This window comes from Pinus tabuliformis, chromosome 9 (genome assembly GCF_031772625.1).
Source record: "Pinus tabuliformis cultivar Carrire ecotype Pingquan chromosome 9, CPIR1, whole genome shotgun sequence".
NCBI classification, from domain to species: domain Eukaryota; kingdom Viridiplantae; phylum Streptophyta; class Pinopsida; order Pinales; family Pinaceae; genus Pinus; species Pinus tabuliformis.
Window position 1 is genome coordinate 1,453,324,743 of NC_142307.1, and position 27,120 is coordinate 1,453,351,862.

The 27,120-nt window shown below is 40.5% G+C and overlaps 1 protein-coding gene across 2 annotated transcripts in view; it reads right to left on the reverse strand.

Moving 5' to 3' along the window:
- The window catches only part of LOC149154060 (insulin-degrading enzyme-like 1, peroxisomal), a 699,115-nt gene that overhangs the window by 469,053 nt on the left and 202,942 nt on the right, over positions 1-27,120 (reverse strand). Inside the window, exons 4-6 of one of the 2 annotated variants that reach the window (XM_089445416.1) lie at positions 24,039-24,130; positions 23,867-23,940; positions 23,704-23,747 (exon numbers count right to left, since the gene is read on the reverse strand). The exons of the other annotated variant lie outside the window; for it this stretch is intronic. Of the exons in view, the coding sequence (XP_089301542.1) occupies positions 23,704-23,747; positions 23,867-23,940; positions 24,039-24,130 (210 nt within the window). The remainder of the gene's footprint in view (positions 1-23,703; positions 23,748-23,866; positions 23,941-24,038; positions 24,131-27,120) is intronic. 2 annotated transcript variants of the gene reach the window in all.

Sequence of the window (27,120 nt, forward strand, 5' to 3'; positions counted from 1 at the left end):
TTTGTTGCTTCCAGCATCTTTCCGTCATGCAGCACTAAAACTTCCAAGCTTCCCATCAAATCTACCTCTTCCATAGTAGCAGCTTTCTCCTCATCATCCTCAGTATCTACACACGTGCTCTTGATTCTCAAGTTGTTCCTCCATATCTTCATTTTGACTAAATTCCAAAGACAATTGTCTTCTTTTCAACCTATTCAACAGTATCCAATGATTGTTTCTTCTTCTCTGCACAGAAGAAAATCAATGTTTTTCCCTTCATCTGCAATTACCCCTACAATCACACACCAATGGTTAAAATTAAAATCAATATGGCCTTTATCTTCTATCAACATTTCAGCCATCATCTAAATTGTTGCTCAAATCGGACTCTGCTACCTGAGTCGACCTACTTGCTCCTCGCAACCTTGGCATCCTGCCGTCGCCATGGCCCCTCCAAAATCTGCTTCGGCAAGGGTTCCTCCTCCTGAATCACATCCTTCGGCTCAGCACCTACTAGAAGAGTCCGCATCAGCGTTTGCCAGTCTCATATCTTCATTAGGACCTCCTCGAACCAAACTTCTTGTCTCCAAATTCGTAAAGAAACTTGAAGATATCCTTGAAATCATTTTATCTCCTTCCTTGCCCTGTCGAGCTGCTCTCTCATTATCGGAAAGAGGCCTGGTGGGTCAGTTTACTGCCCCTTGGCCTTCTCCAAAATCTGTGCAAAAATGGGTTGAAAGGAACTTATCACAATCAACCCATGGGAAAATCTCCATTCGATTATGTGGTAGAGGATTTTGCACCTTCCATTTTGAAACTAAAGAGGACAGAGATCTGATATTTAGGAATGGGCCTTATTTCATGGAAACAAGGGGTCTATATCTAAACAGGTGGACACCAGATTTTGACCCTGAGCCGGATGTCCCAAGTGTTGTTCCAGTTTGGGTACGACTTCCTCGCCTCCCCCTCCATTGTTGGGGACATTAGTCGCTAAAAGCAATAGGAAATGCAGTGGGAAAATACATAGATAGAAACGAACCAAAGGAGAATATGCATGGCTGTGCAAGGATCTACATTGAAGTCGACCTAGGCAAAGGACTCCCAGAAGCGGCAAAGATTGAGGTGGATAGTTGGATGCACATTCAGCAACTGGACTACGAGCAGATCCCATTCAAATGCAAGGTATGTCACGAGTATGGTCATTTCGCTAATAGATGTCCAAAAAAAGAACCTGAAGATATAGAAGCTTGGGAAACAAAATGGGAAGCAATAAAAAAAAAAAAGACCGCGAATAAAGCATCTGCCCCACCAGCCCCCTCCTCACCTGCTCCTCTCCCATCGAGCGCTTCCCCAACTCATTCATCTATTTTGCAACCCCTCTCATTTAATCCCCTCTTTGACTCCAATCTCTTTGGCCCTCTTGATTCTTCCCTCAATCCTCCTCTTGCTTCTCAAGATCCTGCTAATCCTTCTTCATCGCCCCCGTCCCTCCCCCCTTGGCCCCTCCTCCCTCCCTCTCTTTTCCCTCTCATATTCCCCCAACCTCCCTCTCAGCCCCCCAACCCCTCCTTCCTTTGAAAGAGTCCTCACAAGAAACTAGTCTAGAGACTCCCTTCTTTTCTCAAAACTCCAAAAGAGACAAGGAAGAAAGACCAATAAGGAAATAAGGGACGAAGCAGCTGCAAAGAAAATGGCAATTGGAAGTTGGAACACAACAACCAATGGACTCTTTCCTTGAAAAAAACACAGGAAACAAGGAGAAAAACCAACAACCTAATCGAGGGAAAGGTCCCTCTGCACCAAGCCAAAGCAAGTAATGAATTTGGTCTCCTGGAATTGTAGAGGCCTGGGACACCCTACGAAATTCAATGCAACAAAAGACATCCTAACAATGGAAAAACCTGATATATTCATGATCTAGGAGACCAAAATTAATGAACAGGAAATGGGAAAAATGATTCAAAAACTAAGGAATTATGATGGCTCAGCTCTCCAAGCAACTGGGGCATCAGGAGGAATTTGTACAATGTGGAGGAAGGACAAATGGGAATTGCAGAACCAACAAATAGACCAACATTGGATCAAAATAGAATTAAGAAATAAACTATCTGATATGCAAATTTTCCTTTACAATGTATATGCACCAAATCACTATAGAGATAAAGAGTCATGTTGGAGATCCCTCAAAGGAAACCTACTGCGGGAGCAAAACAAAAGAAATATAGTAGAAGGCGATTTAAACCTGGTACTGAATGCTGAGGAGAAATTAGGAGGTAGTTTTCATGCATACCCTCCTCAAGACACCCTTGAAAGTATAATAGAATGTCACAATCTAATGGACATGTTGAAGAATCTAGGGCATCTAAGTATGATGAGATTCTTCTGACAATGATAACTATTTGTGAGATACTTTTTACTTTTTCTTATTAGCACAATCTTCTCTTATTATTATTAGAGTGTGTTCTCTCACTTCATCAAATAGTTACCAAAACAAAAAAGACAAGAACACAAGATGTTGGCTCTTAGCTAGGGCAAAACCTCTCTCTCCTAGAGAGTAAAACCCTTTCTGCAAATTTCTCTTATTGAAGCTTCAATTGACAAATGCCAAACCCTAGACCCTTGACAAGAAGATCCTCCAAGCACAATTCAAGCCTTTCCTTTTGAACCAAGATCAATTCCTCCTAGTACACCTTGATCTTCTACTTCGTCCTCCTTCAAGTGATAGATTTGCTGCAGTAACCCTAGTTATGCATACCCTAGGAGAAACACTCTTCCTTATTTTCTTCGCTTGAGGTGGAGCCTTCTTTGATTGAGGAGAAGACCTTATTCTTGACTCATCCAAGCTCTCTTCCTTACTGTAGTTACAGATCTGAGAAGGCAGCAGTCTGGTCTCTTTCCTTCGCACGTGTGGGAGGATATATTCATGAATTGATGCTTTAATTATCCCTTTTCCTTCACTTGATGAGAAGGCCTAATTAGTTTACTTCCACTAGCTCAACTGGGAGTCTCCTTATCACTGCAATGGCTGATCTGATATAGCAGCAGAATGAACCCTTCCTCTTCGCATGTGTGACAGAAATCTGTCTCTAGATCAGTCCCCCAACTTCGCCTAGGATGCTCCTCCTTACTCGCTGAAGTAGAGACCCTTTTCTTGCTTTTCGCACCTCTTTTAACCCTCTCCTCTTCGCTGATTTCAGAGATCACTTAATGCATCTATTGTGAGGTCGAATGGCCCTATATATAGGAGTATGCCCCTCCTATTGGGCCGACTTGATCTATTAAGGCCGAATTGTCCTTTAAATTCCGAATTGGTTCCTTTTGTTGAGACTGGCATATGGAGGAGGCTTATGACTTTGCTTGGAGGTCATTCTTTGATTCTAATACATAGATTACATAGTGTAACATGCCCATATGGGTCTTCAACAATTACATTGACTCTTCGACTTTCCTAGAAGCACTCAAACATGTTCTTGACTCTTTGACTTTCCTAGAAGCACTCAAACATGTGCTTTACATGTGCTTGACCTATCGAGTCAACTATTGTCACAATTTTCTATACATCAAGTCACTATGTCAGGTCAATGTCAATATGTCAAGTTGTCATATACACAGTTAATGCACATGTTTACTATACTATCCTTGTCACTGTTAGGTTATTAATGTTGTCTCGACTCTCGTAGTCTCACAATTGCACTACAACCTCGTGTCATGATAAATGTCAGATTTATGTCACATAACACTATTGTCTCATAAGTTCACTTGTCAAAGGTTACACTCATCAAGGACTAGTCTTATGAAAGGAGTGCTATTCAAATCTGTTATGTCACTTTCACATCAAACATCAGTTCATTGTCAATTTACTACTAAGATCATCAATACTGCTGATACAAAGGTCATGTCAGTGCTTTAAGGTTATGTCACTGGTTTTCCTAGGACAGTCACAAAGATGTCAACAAGAGTTTAGTCATCAAGAGGTCATTACATCATTACAGTCTCACTGTTTTGCAACATAATGACAAGGTCACATAGGGTATGTCACTGTGTCAAAGAACTCAAGTCCATGTGTCAAAATGTCAAGTCATGTCAAGGTATATATATATATATATATATAGATAAAGAATTTATACAATGTATTTTCAATTCCACTAAAATTTGAAATCAATGATTGGCTTAGTGCATTTGATCCTACCAAGGTTGTGAAGTCAATGATTGGCTTAGTGCATGATATTGACACTCAAACGATGAACCCCTTACAACCACTTTCTTATGGTGAGAAACATTGTCATATATTGACAACTGACAGTGAAGATTGTGTTGTTATATGAAGTGATTAAGTGTTCAAGGCAAAATTGTAATCAATTGAGACCTCAATTCTCCCTTATCTAAAATATCTCTAACTTCTCCAGAGTGATCTTATATATCACTGTACAAGGTCATTCCCTCATCAATTTTCACCACTGTCATGTTAAAGTTGGAAACTAGAGCCAAATTCCAATTTGGACAGCTCATTTGATGGAGATATTTATTGCATTGAATTCCTCTTTTCAAGAGGATCAAAATCAACCTAAAGATCACTAAATTTGGATAAGGAGAAACATGTTTTTGAGGTCAAGACCACATATGTAAATTGTCAAGGTCGGCCACACCATCATGTAGGCTCATGAAGTCCAAGCGACATGTCTTCTGACCCTCAACGACTTGTATAAATAAGGATGACCTCAAACCTCATTTAGCACCTCATCAACTCACACATTCTTCTCTCTCCTCATCTAATTGGTTCATACATGTTGAATTTCCACGATCTTGGGTCTAGGTTAGAATCTTAGAATCTTTGACGCTACCAAACCAAAAATCTCAACAAGAACTACTTTGCACAGCGGAAAATATAAAGCAGTAAATCACATATGCACAAGTATACACAATTTTTAACAAATATTGTGCAATAATGTACAACCCAATCTTCGTTATATTAAACCAATTCTTAATAATACAACAGTTTATGGTATACAAGATACAATAACAGTCTTCGCTATGCAGACTCTATGTCGTATCTTGTCCTGTCAGTCCTTCGATTCCATACTGCTCTCTAGCTGCCCCTTAGTCCTTCAAAAGACAACACATCGAGACTCCAGGAGCTTTGCCACCTAACACTGCTGCAAGTCACTTCTGCTGCATGTGCACGGGTTGATCCAATCTGCTCTCTAGGCTGGCCAATACCTGAGCTCTCCAATCTGCCTACTAGTAGCCTCTTTCATCCATCAAAGAGCTACACATAAGGCTCAATCCTTCACGCAACCTTCAGCTATCAGTGTCTCGTTATGAGTACTTGTCTAGGGCTACTTTGGGCCATCAACACACTACCCTTCACCAGTCCAATGATGCCCAACACTCCACTGTGAAATCTGCTCCTAGTTGGGGTTTTCTAACAACACAAGTCACCCCAACAAATGGCTCCCACAGGCTGCAATACAAACTGATCCAACTAGCAATCTTTCTCAACACAAAACCATACTAACCTCTGCTTATGGGCTGATGTGTACTGCTGAATGTCTGCACTATTGGTTAGGGCTGAAACACATCCTGCTACAACACCATTCTCCACATCCAGACCTCTTCCTTGACTGCGGCTTCCCTTTAGATATCTCAGGCCACTTCCTGTTGTAATTATGGGCTACAAACAACTCTCCAACATGCCTCCACACTTGCCAAAACAAAGGTATGGGCCTGCGGCTAGTTCTTCTCCTCAAAACAGCCTCTCGGCCTCCCTGTTTAGGACACTTAGGGCCTGCGGCTTACCAGAATTAACCTCTAGAATTGTGGCCTATTCAATAGGGGTAAACCCTCCTCAAATCACAACAAAACCACACCATAAATCTGCCCAAGCCTGCGGCTACTTCTCTGGCTTGAAACTCGAACTTGTGGGAGAGAGTAAACCCATACAAACACACCCCACACTTGTCTTTGTTGCTCCTCTAATCTGCGGCTGCCTCAGAGATAGTTTTCTATGAGAAGATGCACATTTGGATGAGAGAAATGACTCTCACACACCTCTTATTTAAACATAAGAGGGCTCCACAAATTAGATGAAGGGACATGACTTTTGGACCAAGCCGACATGACTAGTTTGTCCAACAATTAATTGTCAACTTCAAAAATTCACAACTCAAGTTCTAGAGCTATGATTTGAGTGATCTTCAAAACGTTGGAATCGATACGTCAAGCTCTACCACCTCAAATTTTCTCATGATCAAATTCTTCATGGTTTTGGCCCAAATCCCGATGGGTGCAAAACCCCATGCTTAGATTCCAAGCCCACAAGTGACTCTTGTGGCGCTTTGCCCTCCAATCCCCGAACCCTAGGGCTTGGAGTACCTCCCAAGCTACTCAAAAATCAATAGTACATCTCAATGGGCAGTTGATCTTTTCACACGTTTGGTAGAAAGGAGGACGGATTTCAAGAGGTCGAATTTCAGATATGCTGCGGGTTTGACCAGCATTGACCAAGGGCAATTTGACCTCCTTTGACTGCGATTTTTGTGGGAGAATTTCTGTTTGGGAAGGTCGAGTTTTTGGGCACAAAACTTGAGGCAAAAGGAGCACTTTGACCTGCATTGACTGCAGACTTGTTTGACCGCGGAGTTGACTTCAGGTTGACCGAGTTTGACTATTGTTTCGATCACTGTTTTGGCCTAAATTTGACCAGCAAGAGAGGCTGAGTTCCTCTCTCCCTTGACCGAGCTGTTTTGGAGAAGTTTGACCACACTTTGACTGTTGTTGACTGTGGGTATAATTGCAGATCTGACACGGTTGTTTTGGACAGTGGTATTCATCATCTATCGCAAGTCAATTTTGAATTTATTGTACTCTCTCTCTACTAAACATTGATATTATAATAAGAAGAATTGATCAAAGTGTTTTCCCCATCTTGGGGTTTTTCCCAAGCATTTGCCAAATACTGGTGTTCTCTTGTCTTGGTTTGTCTTCTGCCTTTATTGTTTATGTTCTATCTACAGTTACTGTCAATGTGATGGTTAATGTGATTACTATTGGAAATTAAATTTGAAATTGTCATTGGGCTGATAAAAGAATATTGAACTATTTGTTGCAAGCATAGAACATACCATTGTTATCTAAAATTAACATGGTATCACAGCCCATGTGAAGACAAAGCCCAAGCAAGAGAGAAAAGAAATCACTAAGATATATGTTGGACTAAGACTATTAGACAAGTATCAATGGCCTCTACATCTTACTTCAAGACTGAGGACAAGCTCAATGACAAATCTGACTATCATGCATGGAAGATGACTTTGGACCTGACTTTGGAGAACAATGAACTATTGGACTTGTTACCGCTCAAACTAGTAGGGGTCCTAGGAGGGGATCCTATAGGGCAACTACTAGGTCAAGGGAAACAATGGAGCGATAACCCACTGTCACCTCAGCTAAGGCTCCCTACTCTTTATGGACTTTCACCGATGGGAGGAGACCCAGTATAATGGGAATCACAATAATGAGTATGTCAATGAGAGGAATAAAAGGTGATTCCAATGGCCTATTCACAAGAGGGGCTCAAATGTATGGCTTTCTTGCTTGAGAAGCAAGGTGTAAGGCTCTCTAGGAAGGGCCAAGGGGATTTTAAGGGCTAGGGTTTGAGGATAAGACGTGTAAAGGAGATACCTAGTCCTAGAAATCCTTGTGAAAACTTGGTTTCCAAGTGGTCTTTGTGAAATTGGCTTCAATAAGTTGCGGGACCACATGGGCCCAAAATTAGGTCAAGGGTATGGAGTTGATCACTCAATGAGGGGCTTGACCTAATTAGGGAGGAGAAGACGATCAAAGGACAAATTTTCTTTGAAGTTTGAATCCAAGTATCCTAATGTGGACACTAGCCAAGGGAAAACTAAGGCAAGAAATGGTCCCCGAGCTAAGGTGCTATATCTCGAGATCCCACTGTCGGATTTGCTTCAAATTTGGAGGGCCTCTAAAGAAAACCTCAGCGCAATTGTGAACCAAAAATCTAAGTGTTTGGATGGCTAGAATGTGAGATAATTGATGCCCTAGGTGACCTGTGTAGGCTAGGCCTAGAAAAAAAGGGAGGTGAAAAAAATAAGCGTTGGAAACGATCGCCAATTGAGGATTAGTGCCTTGTCATTTGGGAGAGATGGAGTCAACGAGAATTTATGGTTTGGGAAGAATTCACCCAATCAAGGAGGCCTTCAACAACTTTGCATATCATTTAGAGCGTGAGAACAACTGTTGCAAGGACTTTATACTTCGGTTTGCAATAAATGATGACTTATCGAGATGTATTTAACATAAATTATCTATAGGAACATTCACCGTTTCATACACGGCCCATGACATGATGCAACGCTATAAAGGATCAAATTTCCACAATTTCGCATGATAAAAGCAGTGAATTTCAGCCTAGTATAGCAAAAATCCCAGCAACATGCATGTGACAAAAGTAAATAACAAGAATAGCATTAAATGAGCACTTACATGTAAAAAAGAGTATATCCAATCATCAACATATGCCAATAGGGAAGCTCCAAGACAAAATCAAAGAGATCCAAAAATCAAAATTCATCCATTCATCCAAACTCGTCCCCCAAGAAGGATAGTGAAAATCTCACAAGAGAAGATATCCCAATCCAAGTGATGATGATGAAAATGAATCATCTCACTTATATTTATACACTTTCTAATGAATTCGATTTAGCTAAATTGGCCTATTTTAGCCCCTAAAATAAAATAATGTGCATAATAACAATACTTTTGGTGACAAGCCCACCAAATAACTCAATAATGTAAAGATAAGCCTCTCAAGAGGGTTGAATGATCAATAATGTGAGTCGTTGGGCTTTTGAGAAGGCCTAATGAATTCCAGGGGTGCCATGATGTAGAAATGGACTCCAAACATAGTGGACAAGGGGTTGGCCCCTTGTTTTCCAAGTAAGAACCTGTGGTGCTCCCAAGTGGGTGTGGCGTCACAAGAACATCCTCATGGATCTCCAAGTGGATTGAAAATGTTTGTAGACCATCTGTAAGGGCTAGGATGGTGATTTAAGCCCTCCCCCTACAATGCAAGACATCCTCTAGATATTGGAACATCTGCCAAGTGTATGGTGCAAGTGTGGAGTCGGCTGGGCATGGTGAACCAGGCTCTGTTTTCAAAACCGGCCAGCTCGAAACCGACTCGGCCGAGTTGGTCCGAGCCAGGCCAAAAAAATTTGACCCGACCTTGGATTCGGTTCCACCGGCTCGGTATTAACCCATTCGGCTCGATCAAGCCCGCATTAACCCGGCCGGGTTAGAGACAGCGCCCCAGAAACCCGTCAATCAGTGATTTTCTTTTAATTTTTTTGGGGGGACTCCAAACCTGAATGTGTTTTACCTATTTTGTCTTTGGAGTCTGTTGTCGCGCGGATTGACACGACAACGCTCAGACCGGGGGCTGTCACTCTGATCCCCGATCCCTCCGTTTAAGCCTGTCTCCCGCGGCTAAGGGGGGTAGTCCCTGTGAGATGATGAGACCAACTGGCGACCAGTTGGTTGGGAGACACGAGATACGATATGAAAAGGACTCGATGGATTTGATTAATTGGGCAGACCAGTGCCTTAAGAGACTTGATGTAGAAACGATTACTTTTTAAATGATATAGAAACATGGACCATGAACAGCAACCATCTATCATCAGCTAAATCACATGACCAAAACGATATCCAGCAATTGAAAACTTCGAAAAGATAAATGCTTAAAACCACCACGAGAATCGTAAATTATTAACCAGATATCATATTTCGTATCTCAAACTTGAAAATTTAGCATCTCAGCATAAAACATATAACGCGAAAGCTCCTGAGACTTGCAAAAATAATTTCCCACAAATTTATTTATTTATTTATTTTTTTTTTTAAATCTTTTTTCAATTTTTTTTTTTTTTCAATATTATGGAAATTAAAAAAAAAAAAAAAATAAATAAAATTCTAAAACTAAATTAATTTTAAAACTAAACTATATAAAAAATATAAAACAAAACCTAAACCTTTTTATTTTTATTTTTTATATTTTAAAAATCAAAAAAAGGAAAAAATCTAAAACTGAATTCTAACCATTAAAAACCTAAAAAAATATATTTTTTCATTTTTATTTTATTATAAGAGAAAATCTAAAAAAAAAAAAAAAATACCAAATAAATCTAAAGAAAAAATTGAATTAAAAATAATTTAAATTAAACTACAATCTAAAAATTATTAAACTAAAGTCAAAATTCCTAAATTCAAATCAAAACTAAGCGTAAAGGTTTGGAAGGCGAATTAAACGGAAAATGAAACGACCAAACCCTACGCTACCTTTCAAAATGAAACCAAAATCGAAACCCGACTTACCATTTACGCCGCGGATCAATATGAAAACTGCAATCGCATTCCAGAGAGCTACCGGTGGCGCTTTCAGATCGATCTCTTGATACGCATTTGTTGAACGCAGATAGTCCACAGTGACACGATGTGCAGGATCGAAGGTGAAGAAACTGAACGCCAATAGACCAGCGCATTCAACCTGATGCCCACGCTGAGCACGCAGTCTCCTAGGCTGGCTTTCACGTCGATGAATGTTGAAGATGCCCTTTCGATGCGTTCATAGTTTCTTCTGTCGGCGGAAATGACTGGTTGTGCAAACGCTGTCGAAGGTGACTTTTCTGAAATGCAAACTGAGCGTTTTGAAAACGATTTTGGGACGGGCTCCTCACCTTACGCTTATGCAAATCACCTGTTGGCAGCTTAAGATGGATTCATAATCGCTTTGCAGGGTTATCTCGCTTGGCTCATATCTTTTGATCACGTGGAGCTGCATGAAGTGCACTCGTTTTCTTTTGATAGCGGCTCTGATAAGCTTTGCATTTGTGCTGGCCTTTTGCTTACACTACCGTCTTGATACACGCAACCTCCAGCAATCCAACAGAAGTTTAAAAGAAAAATGCGTGGTCACGGCAGCATCAATGGAGGCGGACAGCGCGTGAATAAACCTCAGAGCTCGTCCAAAGCTCGGCAACTTTTTAATACTCACCATCCAGCAAAAGTCGAGAAATTTGAATCATGCTTGAGCTGAATAAATCTCACTGTAACCTGCAAAGGAAGGAAAGAGACCCAATAATATGTGCACAAAATCAAAATCAAAACGCTATACCTGTAAACACAAGAAAACAAAAAAAACCCTAATGAAAAATTTGTGAAAAGCAGAAATTTAAAATCCTAGATCAGCTAATTAATATACAGATTTGGCCCCTTAACAGCCAGATTTAGCAGTAAATACAGAAATATTTTCAGATTATCAGAAATTTGAACTTTGCTGTGAACAGAAAGAAAATCTCTCATGTAAAACAGGAAATAAACTTTGAACGATTAACCCAGGGAACAATCAGCTGGGCTCTGCACAGAATAGCCTGCGGGAGTCGGCTAGTTCAGCCCAGAACTTCCCCAAACGCCCACAAATATCCCTTCACTAAAAAGTTTCCCTGCACACCTCAAGCAACCATCAGCACAGAGAGAAAGAATGCTGCTAGATCTCAGAAAATAATGGAGATACCTGCCATTATTTCAGAAACCCTAGCAGCCCTCAAACCCTAGCAGATGAACAAGATACCTGTGCTCACACTACTCTTAAAAAACAAGCTATGATTAACGGCTAAAAACTGAAATATGCAGAAAATTAAAGATCTCACAGCAATCCCAGAGAGTAACACCAGCGCGATTTGGACCCCAAAGTCTTTTTATTAACCAGAAAATCAGATTACAAGAGAGCTTTTCAGTACAGACTCACAGATCAGATGATTTGAAATGACCCCCTAAGACCCTATATAAAGGAAATGATCCTAACGGCTAGTTCGAGTGATCCATGTAGAAATGATCTCGACCGTTGATGAGGATCAAGACATCTCTTGATCTCATCCGTCGATTTATTAACTTAAAATATTATTATTTTATTAGTTAGGGTTTTTGCTTCATTTTTTAATTTTTTATTATTTTATTATTTTTATTCATTTTTTAATTTTTTAATTCATTTTAAAATGGATCACTGAACTAAGCCTTTCGGAAACATCACCTAGGACCTAGGACTTAGGACTCATGAGGGGATTTAAAACATTTCTCGACCCTCAGGACACATTACATCATGACTTTTACAAAATTACATCTTAAGGGACAAACCCATTTAATACAGACCCTCACAAAACACCCAGTTCTGCGACACAACTATAATCTAGCAGATTTAACACACTAGGATTTTCCTAAAGTTCTAATGACAAAATCCATCCCGGCTTTGGGGTCAGGTTTGAAGGAAAACTTTGCCGATCCATGGATCGGTGAGACGAAAAACCTTCCGGGACATAGATTATCATAGAAAATTAGGTCCACCTAGGCAGTTTACATACATGACTCATGTCTGCTAAGATTATTTACAATCAATACATGCAGACTGGGTTTACAATCAAAAAGATCAAGTTGCTGATGATGGCAGGATGGCATGGACATGCTGATCAGGTGCTGCCCCTTTTTGCCAAGAAAAAGGGGGATGTACTGTATGGGTAGTTGACCAGTAGAGGTCAACATCTGGCTCTACTTGGGGACACGTTGCTGCTTGCAGGAATGTGAGAATCCAGAATCTGCATCCATACAACACACAAAAATAAGTAGCGTCCATCCAAAAAATCAGCATATACATTAAGCACATAAAAGCTCTTCATTTATTAACTATCTAATAACATGAAAAGTAAATCTAATCCTCAAACAGAAATGAAATGCTGAAAAGACGAGGAGTAGAGTTAGAAACACAATACAAAAAATGCCCCACGGCATCAGATGTGTCCAATATAGTGCATACTGAGCATTTGCCTGCTTTCAGGCAAATCTGTCGGCTGCTTGTCGGATGTGCCATGTCCAATTTTGCATATGGTAGGACTCTTTCCTATCCGAAAATCAAGCTGCTCGCAGCCGTCTGATGCGTCAAATCTTCTTCTCATCTTCTTTCTCTTGCACTTTATCTTTCTGGCAGGTTGAATTACTGATGATATGGAGCTTTCTGTTTCAAAACTATCAGATGAAGTGTGTAAGATATGCATGCTAAGTCTTTTTGTGTCTTGCATCTGATTTTTATCGTTTTTAAGCTTATCAGGATCATCTTCAATTAACCACCTAATGACCTCCTCATAATAAGATGGAACTTGTTGCGGCAAATGAGAAGGCTCCGAGTTTCTCTTATCATCTGACCATTGTTGAATCTTTTGAACTTGTATTCTAATGGCATCCATCTGACTAGAGCATTCATCCCTTATAGCACCGATTTGCATGGCATGGTGTTCTTGCATGTGTTTTATTACTTTATCATTCTTTTCCTCTATGTCCATCAAGCAATGTTGCATGAAATTTATTTCTTCTTTATGATTCGCTCGCATGTCAGCCAACTGATTGTTATGATTGAATGTCATAGAGTCAATTTCCCTATCATGATCAGCTTTCATGGTCACCATATTCTCCTCTAAGACTGACATCTTGCTTTGCATGCTTCTAATTTCTGTTTCATATTTAATTTTCATGGCCTCAATTTCCTTAGCATGCTGATTTTGTGTAACCTCCAACTCCCTATTACGTTTTTCCAGGTGGGTGCCTAAAGTATTAACATCATTGATAAGACTAGTTTGATTGCTTTCCATGTTTCTTACCAGCATCATTAGATCTTGTATAATTTGCTTTTGTTCTTCCCTTTCACTATTATTTGTCCCTGATTTTTTACTATCATGAACTTGATCTACAATATTTCCGGTGGATGACACATTCTGACATGATGAATCGTCTTGGGATCTTTCAGCTGGACCTCTTATCAAATTATTTTTATTCTGTTGCACAATTTTAGAGGCAGAAGGCAAGCTGTTTGGATAACCATATCTATCTTCAAAAGCATTTACAATGTCATTTAAAGAAATAAAAGAATCCTTAGGAAAATTGTTAAACCATTTCAAAGCATCATCTTTTAAAGAAAGGACAAATAGACGCATTTTGATATCACCATGACTAAACTGAGGGGATCTGCAATATATGATCATGATGCGAATAAACAAGTCTAGATGCCTTTTAGCAGCGATTGGATCACCATCTGAAAAAATAGGTAATTCAGGAATGGCCTCCTCCGGAAGATCATGGAGACGGTGAGTAAAACGACATGGTTTAAATGAATAATCCATGATGAACAATAAGGGATCAGATGGATGATAGAACTAGCTCTTTGCTCAAGAAAATCAAAAGATGAAAGAAGTGGAGTCGCCACTTGAACAATAAAACTGATTCTAAGATCCAAGAAGTAATCAACAAACAGATATGCGGGAGGCTTCTTGTCTGGGAATAATAAGAAAATGGAGTCGCCACCCAAACAAGAAACACACCGAAGGAATAAGGCAATAAAAAATCCAAATGATAACCTCAAACGCCGAATCTGCCAGCTCAAATGAGAAATAAGAAGATGAGAAGATGAATGATTAAAAGTCGTTGAAATGCCGAGAAAACAAAGTCCCCGGCAACAGCGCCAAAAATGTTGTCGCGCGGATTGACACGACAACGCTCAGACCGGAGGCTGTCACTCTGATCCCCGATCCCTCCGTTTAAGCCTGTCTCCCGCGGCTAAGGGGGGTAGTCCCTGTGAGATGATGAGACCAACTGGCGACCAGTTGGTTGGGAGACACGAGATACGATATGAAAATGACTCTATGGATTTGATTAATTGGGTAGACCAGTGCCTTAAGAGACTTGATGTAGAAACGATTACTTTTTAAATGATATAGAAACATGGACCATGAACAGCAACCATCTATCATCAGCTAAATCACATGACCAAAACGATATCCAGCAATTGAAAACTTCGAAAAGATAAATGCTTAAAACCACCACGAGAATCGTAAATTATTAACCAGATATCATATTTCGTATCTCAAACTTGAAAATTTAGCATCTTAGCATAAAACATATAACGCGAAAGCTCCTGAGACTTGCAAAAATAACTTCCCACAAATTTATTTATTTATTTTTATTTTTTTTTAAATCTTTTTTCAATTTTTTTTTTTTTCAATATTATGGAAATTTAAAAAAAAAAAAAAAAATAAATAAATAAATTTAAAACTAAATTAATTTTAAAACTAAACTATAAAAATATAAAACAAAACCTAAACCTTTTTATTTTCATTTTTTATATTTTAAAAATCAAAAAAGGAAATAATCTAAAACTGAATTCTAACCATTAAAAACCTAAAAAATATATTTTTTCATTTTTATTTTATTATAAGAGAAAATCTAAAAAAAAAAAAAATACCAAATAAATCTAAAGAAAAAAATGAATTAAAAATAATTTAAATTAAACTACAATCTAAAAATTATTAAACTAAAGTCAAAATTCCTAAATTCAAATCAAAACTAAGCGTAAAGGTTTGGAAGGCGAATTAAACGGAAAATGAAACGACCAAACCCTACGCTACCTTTCAAAATGAAACCAAAATCGAAACCCGACTTACCATTTACGCCGCGGATCAATATGAAAACTGCAATCGCATTCCAGAGAGCTACCGGTGGCGCTTTCAGATCGATCTCTTGATACGCATTTGTTGAACGCAGATAGTCCACAGTGACACGATGTACAGGATCGAAGGTGAAGAAACTGAACGCCAATAGACCAGTGCATTCAACCTGATGCCCACGCTGAGCACGCAGTCTCCTAGGCTGGCTTTCACGTCGATGAATGTTGAAGATGCCCTTTCGATGCGTTCATAGTTTCTTCTGTCGGCGGAAACGACTGGTTGTGCAAACGCTGTCGAAGGTGACTTTTCTGAAATGCAAATTGAGAGTTTTGAAAACGATTTTGGGACGGGCTCCTCACCTTACGCTTATGCAAATCACCTGTTGGCAGCTTAAGATGGATTCATAATCGCTTTGCAGGGTTATCTCACTTGGCTCATATCTTTTGATCACGTGGAGCTGCATGAAGTGCACTCGTTTTCTTTTGATAGCGGCTCTGATAAGCTTTGCATTTGTGCTGGTCTTTTGCTTACACTACCGTCTTGATACACGCAACCTCCAGCAATCCAACAGAAGTTTAAAAGAAAAATGCGTGGTCACGGCAGCATCAATGGAGGCAGACAGCGCGTGAATAAACCTCAGAGCTCGTCCAAAGCTCGGCAACTTTTTAATACTCACCATCCAGCAAAAGTCGAGAAATTTGCATCATGCTTGAGCTGAATAAATCTCACTGTAACCTGCAAAGGAAGGAAAGAGACCCAATAATATGTGCACAAAATCAAAATCAAAACCCTATACCTGTAAACACAAGAAAACAAAAAAAACCCTAATGAAAAATTTGTGAAAAGCAGAAATTTAAGACCCTAGATCAGCTAATTAATATACAGATTTGGCCCCTTAACAGCCAGATTTAGCAGTAAATACAGAAATATTTTCAGATTATCAGAAATTTGAACTTTGCTGTGAACAGAAAGAAAATCTCTCATGTAAAACAGGAAATAAACTTTGAACGATTAACCCAGGGAACAATCAGCTGGGCTCTGCACAGAATAGCCTGCGGGAGTCGACTGGTTCAGCCCAGAACTTCCCCAAACGCCCACAAATATCCCTTCACTAAAAAGTTTCCCTGCACACCTCAAGCAACCATCAGCACAGAGAGAAAGAATGCTGCTAGATCTCAGAAAATAATGGAGATACCTGCCATTATTTCAGAAACCCTAGCAGCCCTCAAACCCTAGCAGGTGAACAAGATACCTGTGCTCACACTACTCTTAAAAAACAAGCTATGATTAACGGCTAAAAACTGAAATATGCAGAAAATTAAAGATCTCACAGCAATCCCAGAGAGTAACACCAGCACGATTTGGACCCCAAAGTCTTTTTATTAACCAGAAAATCAGATTACAAGAGAGCTTTTCAGTACAGACTCACAGATCAGCTGATTTGAAATGACCCCCTAAGACCCTATATAAAGGAAATGATCCTAACGGCTAGTTCGAGTGATCCATGTAGAAATGATCTCGACCGTTGATGAGGATCAAGACATCTCTTGATCTCATCCGTCGATTTATTAACTTAAAATATTATTATTTTATTAGTTAGGGTTTTTGCTTCATTTTTTAATTTTTTATTATTTTTTTATTATTTTATTATTTTTATTCATTTTTTAATTTTTTAATTCATTTTAAAATGGATCACTGAACTAAGCCTTTCGGAAACATCACCTAGGACCTAGGACTTAGGACTCATGAGGGGATTTAAAACATTTCTCGACCCTCAGGACTCATTACATCATGACTTTTACAAAATTACATCTTAAGGGACAAACCCATTTAATACAGACCCTCACAAAACACCCAGTTCTGCGACACAACTATAATCTAGCAGATTTAACACACTAGGATTTTCCTAAAGTTCTAATGACAAAATCCATCCCGGCTTTGGGGTCAGGTTTGAAGGAAAACTCTGCCGATCCATGGATCGGTGAGACGAAAAACCTTCCGGGACATAGATTATCATAGAAAATTAGGTCCACCTAGGCAGTTTACATACATGACTCATGTCTGCTAAGATTATTTACAATCAATACATGCAGACTGGGTTTACAATCAAAAAGATCAAGTTGCTGATGATGGCAGGATGGCATGGACATGCTGATCAGGTGCTGCCCCTTTTTGCCAAGAAAAGGGGGATGTACTGCATGGGTAGTTGACCAGTAGAGGTCAACAGAGTCCATTCCCCTCTCCTAAACCCTCTTTAACCCACCCAACCCCTCTCATTTTCTCACAGCCATCTCATGCATTTGAGTGAGAATTTCAGTGAGATTTTGTGAGGAGTTGTTGAGTTTGTTTTTGGAGCAGCAGTGAGGAGTCTTGGGAAAGCATTGTCGCTGGAGTGAGGAGCTTCTTGGGCAGCCATTTGGAGCAGCATTTTCCATTGAGGAGTTGGTTTCTTAGAGCAAGCTTGAGGAGACAGTTTGTGCCTAGAGGTATTTTTTTTCACTTGTAAAAATCTGCTTTTGCTTATTAAATTTTATGTGTAAATCTAGAAATTAAAGAGTGTTTTTTGTGAAAGAAATGAACATTGAATCAATGTTCTTTTTTTGTTTTCATTTTCAGATTGTTTGCTTTCATTTCCAAGTCAAAAAATGGCACCTAGAGTGAAAGATGTTGCTTGGGCATATGTTGAAATACTGAAAATAAATAAAAGTACATACTACATACCATGAAAATACTGAAAATAAATAGTACAGATCATCAACTGAAAGTAAACAAGCATACAAGTGACACCGTTGTTTTTGGACTAATGTCCTCGGAAAAACCCAATGCGGGAAAACCGGTGCATCTATTCAAAGGGTTTTATTATTATGCAGTTTCAGAATGCAACCTGGGTGCTAGAAATGGCTCACCCAACAGAGAATGCTCGCGACAGTAGTACCTCTTAGTCGGAGACAGATATTCTGGCTAAATCACGGGATGAACGATCCCACAGCAACAATGCATCTTTTGTTGCTCTGCATCACTCTGATAGGGACTGCGTCATCCTATCCAGCGCTCCAGCTCCAGTCTGTCCCACGAAAAATCTCCCAGCGCTGCCTCTAGGCCCTGTGTCAGCCTCTCTGGCCCAGCGTCAGTCTCTCTGGCCCAGCATCAACCATTCTAGGCTATGTGTCAGCCTCTGGAGCCTCTGCGTCTCACACGCTGGCCCTCTCTGGCTTTGCGGAGCTCCTGGCTGGCTCTGCATGGCCTCTAGCTGGCTCTGTGTCAACCTCTCTCGGCTTCTGCGCTAATCCTCCCGGTACTAACTTTTCCTCTCTGGTATGTATTCACTGCCCCTCAGCTGCAACTCAGATCACTCACTCAATTTCCTCAGCAAACCCTGCCCCAGAAAATCGAGTTCTTGATCTCTCTTGGTGTATCCTCCAACTGACCCTGAAGCTTCTTATACTTTTCTCGTTGGTCCATCAACGGCCGAGCTTAAATCTCTAATCAACGGCTAAGATTAGATTTGGCTTGATCCATGACTTGTGTACCATTCTAACCCAGTTTTATATTAATACCCATTAATATTTTATTTTTCCTAAGTTTAGACTTAGGAACTCCATTAAAAATATTAATTATTTTAATATCTCCAAAACCTATAGATTCTACCCAAACCATTTCTGGGTCTTGGAGATCTCATGTGCTTTAGCCTCTCCACCAATTTTTATGGCTAGAGCACATCCGATGCTACCCCAAATCAACACTCCCTCTTAGCAAGGACTGTGCTCTAGTAATACTCACTGAGTATCACCCTGATCATCCAGCATCGGTCCCTGTGCCAATGCTAGGCCTCCCCGCCCAACATCCTCTGCACTGCTGCATCCTGTACTGTTGCCCATGGCCCTACCACTGCCACTGCTGCATCTGTACAGAAGCTCCCTCTGCATCCATGCTGCTACCCATGACCCTGCCACTGCCACTGCTACATCTGCACTGCATCCCTTCCCATCATGCTGCCCATAGCACTGCCACTGCTAACCGCTGCACTGCAACTCAGTTACTGAGAAGTAAGTAACTAATCCTCCCAACTTTGACATCTTTGTCAGTCTAGAAACACTCTCGATGCTGAAGCTCCCTCTGTCGCTGACAAGTGTTCCCTCTACTGACCTCCGCGCTGCTGCAACAACTCCATGCATCTCACACTGTTGCTTCACGTTGTCACGGGACTCCTGCATTGTAGCACCCTCTATCACTCCATCCGCATCCGTCTCTACCGACATCCGCCAATCCTACTACTTCTCTTCGGGGCTCTTGTAGCAAGGTATAATCCAAGAGGTTGGGTACCTCAAGGATCCTACCCCTCATCATTTGTAGTCCGTCTGACTACAGCTTGATGTCTCCCCACTTCCTCTCAAGTGGCGCATGAGCACTCATGGCACAGTCGTCATCTGTCTCCACTTCTTTCTCCGCCCTCGCTGACGCTGCCTTGGTCTCAGAAGCCTCCCCCTTACTCTTCTTCCTCGGACACTGCTTTGCATAGTGACCTAATTCCCCATAATGGAAGCATTTGACCTTGGAGAGGTCCTTCTTCTTTCTTTTCTCCTGCTTTCCCACAGATGTGAGAGCCACTTCTTCTTCCTCCTTGATTCTGACCCCTTTTCCGCTACTCCCCGCCTTGGTCTCCCTTCTGATCTCTTCTTGCCAAAGAGTTGCCCACAGTTCCTCCCAATCTGGAAGACTCGTCCTGCCCAATATGCTCTGGAAAAATACCTCCCAATCCTCTGAGAGTGTGTTCAATGCAGTCCTCACCATCAGTGCCTGATTTGATGTGGCCCCTATGGAAGTTAGCTAATCACAAATCTCCTTCAATCCACTGAGGAAGATATTTATCTGCTCTCCCTTCTGCATCTGGTATGACCACAACTAATTTTCAAGTAACATCTAACTCTGCATGGAAGTATGCTGGTACAATTTCTTCAAGGCCTCCCACATCTCATTTGCCATGTCCTTCTCGACAATATGCAACACCACATGATCCTTGACCCCATCAAGGATGATGCACTTTTCCCTGGCCATTACCTCCTCATACTTCTCATTTTCAGTTGGGTCAACTGGGATTGCTATCGTTTGCAATGCAAAGTCGTTGATGCGATACCTGTCTAGAATGGACAAGATCATGACCTTCCAAACAACGAATTTGGAAGCTTTGTCTAGTCTATCCTGATCTCTCAGCCCATTCACTGCCATTTCACTACTCCTCTTTCGACTCTTCCGAGTCTCTCTACTTCCCTCCTGGAAGTCCTCTGATCAACTCTTGCTGAGTATCTCAACTTCCCATCTGGAAGTTCTCGGTTTGACTTTCTCTGAGTCTCGATTTCTCCTCTGGAAACCTCTCTGCCAATGTCGAGATGCCCCACTCCGATTGTTTGTGCAACTGCACCACTGATCCGGATTCCTTGGCTAGAAATCCTCGGTAGCAACTCCCTCCTCCTTGGTCTTGCCCTGTTAGGTATTGTTCTGACCACAGTACCCCACCAACTTCGCTCTGCAACTTACCCACAACCTCCTATGCCTCAACAATCTGAAGGTTTGAGCCTCTAGGCTCTGCGCAATCTCAGCACCGGCAAAATCTGCACCTCCTGGCCACAACGTCGATCCTTCCTGACTGAGAAAGATGACCGAGCACTGCGTAGGTCAGGTCTGCTCTTCTCTGCCTCTGCGCTGATCCTCCTCTTGGCTCGAACTGATGCGCAAGCCCTCTGCGTCACCCCTTCCTTGCTGATTTCTGATAAGAACAACTTTTGTCACTCGGGACAGTTGTTTCCACTGCTACTGCTCTGCTCGGCTGATGCCTTCAGTTATCCTATGATCTCCAACCACGCACTGATACCATGTTGGAATTTCTAAGTTTAACCCGTTAGAAATTCTTCCTGTACTATCTGATTTATTTCTTCCTACTTGTTCAATAACTTAAGAAGTTATTTACCATGTAAATATTGAAAATAAATACAAGTACAATATCAAGTTATCAACACATACAGATCATCAACTAAAAGTAAACAAGCGCATAAGTGACACCATTGTTTTTGGACTAATGTCCCCAGAAAAACCCAATGTGAGAAAACCGGTGCAGCTATTCAGAGGGTTTTATTATTATGCAGTTTCAGAATACAACTTGGGTGCCAGAAATGGCTCACCCAACAGAGAATTCCCTCGGCAGTAGTACCTCTCAGTCGGAGACAGATATTTCGGCTAAATCATCAGATGAACGATCCCACAGCAACAATGCAGCTTCTGTTGCTCTGCGTCACTCTAATAGGGACTGCGTCACCCTATCCAGCTCTCCAGCTCCAGTCTGTCCCACAAAAAATCTCCCAGCGCTGCCTCTAGGCCCTACGTCAGTCTCTCTAGCCCAGCATCAGCGTTTTTGGGCTCTGCGTCAGCCTCTCTGGCCCAACGTCAGTCTCTCTAGCCCAGCATCAGCGTTTTTGGGCTCTGCGTCAGCCTCTATGTCTCACACGCTGGCCCTCTCTGGCTCTGCGCAACTCCTGGTTGGCTTTGCGTGGCCTCTGGTTGGCTCTGCGTGGCCTCTAGCTGGCTCTGCATCAACCTCTCACAACTTCTGCATTGATTCTCCCGATACTAACTCTACCTCTCTGGTATGTATTCACTGCCCCTCAGCTGCAACTCAAATCACTCACTCAGTTTCCCCAGCAAACCCTGCCCCAGAAAATTGAGTTCTTGATCTCTCTTGGTGTATCCTCCAACTGATCTTGAAGCCTCTTCTTATACTTTTCTCGTTGGTCCATCAACGGCCGAGATTAAATCTCTAATCAACGACTAAGATTAGATTTGGCTTGATCCATGACTTGTGGACCATTCTAACCCAGTTTTATATTAATACCTATTAATATTTTATTTTTCCTAAGTTTAGACTTAGGAACTCCATTAAAAATATTAATTATTTTAATATCTCCCAAACCGGTTAGATTCTGCCCAAACCATTTCTGGGTCTTGGAGATCTCATGGGCTTTAGCCTCTCCACCAATTTCCGTGGCTAGATCACATCCGATGCTACCCCAAATCAACAAGGAGGAACTTACAAGAGAGAGACACAGAGAAGAATTGAGTAGTTGTTCTTGAAGCTTTTGGGCACGGAGAACCAAATTACTTTGAATTTGAAGTATTTTGGAGCTGGGTACCAAGATTGTACCCAGTTTTCGCTGGGAGGTTTTGGTGTTTTGGTAGCCAGAGCAAATTGGGAAACATCAAACCAAAAACTTCTCCAAATTAACTTCCAGGTATTCTTTTGAATTTTTATTTTCAAATTCATTGTCTGCTTAATGATAAATTTAGGGCAATATTATGAATTCTGGTTAAATTGTTAAAGCAGGTTTCATATTCTGGTCAAAGTAAATCTCTGAGTAAATTATTTAGGGCCTTACAATAAATGGCTAGATTATGTTTTGAAGGGAGATTTAAGTAAGCTAGATATCAAGAAAATGGAATTGGTAGGCGCATGCAGGGAATAGAGTCAATCAAACGAGGTAGAAAGTGGACAAAAGGGGCTCCATAAGGAAGCTGGCCAGCTTAGTATCCAGTTTGGTTAAGTCCTGAATATACCATAGATATTATAGAGGTAGATAAGCCAAATGGAATCAAGTTTTAGAAGTAGGTTCTGAATCTTCTGATACATGATCAGAGAGAATATGCATAATAATGCAAGTCTTGAAATGGTAAATGCCAAAATTTTGTAAGTTAATGGAGTAGAGCTTCTTTATGGTGAAATTCTATGATATAAAGATTCTATTATTTATAATATTTGTAAAATATCTTATTTATTTGGTTATGAAATGCCATTAGCATAATGTTTTAAATGAACAACTGTAAGCTCATTTCATGGTTGTATGAGAAGTGGGTTATTTTTATGCTGGGGTGATACATTTGAAAATATACCAATCCTGTAGAGCAGTGGTCATAAACAAAAGTTTTACAAACAAAAATAGGATGCTTCAGAAAGTTAATTATATTCAAGTGGTTAGATACTGGTAAGAAAAGATGCTTCTCCTTCTTCATAAGCAGAATCATTTACAAGTCACCAATTTTTTATTTTTTAATATCACAAAGCACGCATTTCTATCTAATTTGCTTAAAAAGAAAAATCGCAATTTAATATTCATACCTGGTACCATCTCCAAGCATCCACCAGAATATTTTTATTGTTTTCTGGCAAATAAGATATAGACCTTATCAAGGATTCCATCTTCTTTACTTGTGCATGAAAAATTATGAACATGTTACTAAGGACACAACACTGAGCAGTAATCATCTATAAAAATCCCTACCAGAATCAACTGCATTTATTTCCCTTGATGTGGCATCAGGTGAAATCAAGGGATGAATGAAAAATTGAGCAAATCTGTTTCAGAACAAATTGTCCAGTGAATGAGATACATAACTTTTCTTTCCAAACTATCAATGCTAATTAAAGTAATGCACAAAAGTTTAAAACCTCACCTGTCCAGTGCTGCTTCAAAATAATTAGCATTCACATCAAAAAAAAAATTGGTATCTTCAGGGGCAGTATATGCATTTGACGACCCCCCATGCTGCAAATGATTATGTCAGAAAGCAAAATGAGAATACATTCACCAGGAGAAATAAACAGACTCCATTATGAAAATGAGATTGAAACGAATTGATTAAATTGGCAACCAAAACAGCTATGGGACTGAACCCTTGATTTGCAATTGCTTATTTACTGCAAGACTTTTCTCTTATATCCATCACATGCAACCTATAACTTTTGCATCAGAACCTGTAAGTTCTAAAGAAGATTTAGGGAAATAAAATATTATATAATGTCCAACAGGGGCTTGCTTCACTGGTCAGGTTGATAGTGTGTTGAATCATCCATCAGGGTTCCATTCTCACTGTGTTATGCCCCACCCAAATAGTGTTGTCAATGAGAGATTATAAAGAGCAAATCAATGGGGCTTTGGAGATCACTCAGAGACAGCGAATTGCAGTGACAGAAAGGGCACAGTGGAGAACACCAGCAGTGGGGTTTCAGCAGAGAGATTGAGAGAATTCCCGGATAAATTCTCCACAAAGATTCCAGCATTCCAAGAGAGGGAAGGAGGCCGAAATATTCTGCAAGAGGGAGACTGATTCAGCTAGTGCGCATTGTCAGTTTACCCAGTGCAAGTTGCAGAGGCTGCAGTTTGATTTCCAGTGCCGGAGTTAGTTAGCAGAGGAGGCGCGAGTAGCTTCAGAGTGTTGCAGGAAGTAGTGTAGTTGCCAGAGCAAATTTCCGGAGGTTGAGAGAATTTCCAGAGCAGGCTGTGCATATTTTCCAGTTACCAATGTGAGCAGTAGGAGGTGTGAATAGCCAAAGGGAGACTGAATTGTTTTTGCAAAAGGAAACTTGCATTTGCAGTTTCAGTTTGCCAGTAGGGGTGGAAGAAAATATTTTCCGGAGCTTTGCCAATGAGAGGCAACTTGCAAGTAGATTGTACTTCTCAATTTTTCTGAAGAATTAATAATAAAACCCTCATCTACAGAATTGTTTTTCCCCACACTAGGGTTTTTCCAAGGAAAATTTGTCCAAAAATATTGGTGTTCATTATTTGGTGTGTGTGCATTTTTCTCAGGTTTGTTATTATTTGTGAAAATTTCCACAGTATTTTATGCATTATTTGCCATGATTAATTTCTGAAGACAAATAATCTGCATAAGATAGAATAATAAAGTCCGGTAACTGCAATTAAGGAAATTTCACATGGTATCAGAGCTGATCTAAAGTACATACTGCTTGCAGGAGTAAATCAGCGTAGGGCACAAGAAGAGAAAAAATGAGGGTTTATAACCCAATTTATATTCTCCAGATTTATTTGGGTTTCGCTATATTTCCATATTTTCAAATATGGTCGCAACAGGTTTGAGGGATTAGGATAGATTGGATGGAGCCTCCAACTTTGGCGTTTGGAAAGTCAAAATGTCATTTCTATTGGATGAGAATGGATTGAAGGAGTATGCAACTAATGTTCAACAAATCCACAACAACTAGCAGCCTACAAAAAGGAAAATGCCAAAGCCAAGAGAATTATTCTTAATGCAGTCAAGGACCATATAATCCCTCATATCACAAAGAAGGACACAGCGAAGGAGATGTGGAATGCGATTGTAAATTTGTACAAGAATCCTACGGAAAACAGGAAATTGACTCTCAGAGAGCAGCTGACGAATACGAAGATGCTCAAGGGTGAAGATGTAGTTTCCTACCTTCCCAAAGTCGACTTGTTAGGGACAAGTTGGCTGCAGAAGGAGATAAGCCAAGTGATGACGAGCTGGTACAAGTGGCCTTGAATGGGTTTTCTAAGCAGTGGGATGTCTTTGGAGAGATTTCACTCAGGAGGAACTCAGACTCAGCTTGATCAATGGCAGTAGCAGCAGCAATGGAAAAACTCCAAAGGTTGAGGAGAAACAGGAAAACATAGCCCTAGCAGGAAAAGGGAAGGCAAAGAAGGGCTCCAATAAGGGATCAAGCCCAAAAGGAGAAAAGAAGAAGAAAGACTTGAGTAAAATCAAGTGCTTTGGTTGTGTTCAGCAAGGAAACTATGTCAGCCAATGTCTTAATCGAAAGAAGGGAGAAAAGAAAGGGAAGCAGACAACAACTTTAACGGACATTGAGGATTTGTCTTCAAGGCTAGAGGACAAATTCGCTCTCATAACTTGCCTCTCTAGCTCTACATCCATAGGTGTCTAGTATATCAACAGTGGAGCATCAACACATATGACGGGAGTTAGAGAATATTTTTCCAATTATAAGGAAGAAGAGATGGACTTCCAGATACAGATGGGAAACAAGACTAAATGTACTCCAGTCGGGAGAGGGACCATCAACATTCAGAGGGAGTCAGGCAAGAGCAATAGTGTTACAAATTTGTTGCATGTTCCAAGTTGAGGGATGAACCTGATTTTAGTTTCTGGACTTCAAGACAAAGGTTATGATGTCTATTTTATTGGGCAGAAGGTTTACATTAAACATCAAAGTTGGAAGAAGGTCAAACAGATTGAGGTTCAGAGCAACAAGATGTACAAGTTGCAATTTGATTCTCCAAAGGCACTAATCCGCAACAACAATAGCAGAGACATGGGAGAACTATGACATAGGAATATGGGGCATCTACATCATGGAGCACTCAAGTTGCTCACCATGACGGGAGTTCCAGAAATTAGCATGGAACATGATGATCTGTGCAGAGGGTGCGTGCTTGGGAATTTCCAAAACGTAGTATTCCCAGGAGTGAGAGTAGAGCCAAGGGTGTGCTTGAATTGATACACTCATATATTTGTGGCCCTTTGTCTGCAAAATCTCTCAAGGGTTATGAGTATTTTGTAACCTTCATCGATGACTTCTGCAAGAAAACCTGGATCTTCAATCGCTTCCAAGAGTTCAAGGCTCTTGTGGAGAACATGAGAGGAAGGAAGATCAAGGTGCTTCGAACAAACAATGGAGGCGAGAACACAAATAAGGCCTTCACAGGGTTTTTTGTGAGGGAGGGCATTAGAAGAGAATGGACAACTCCATAAAACC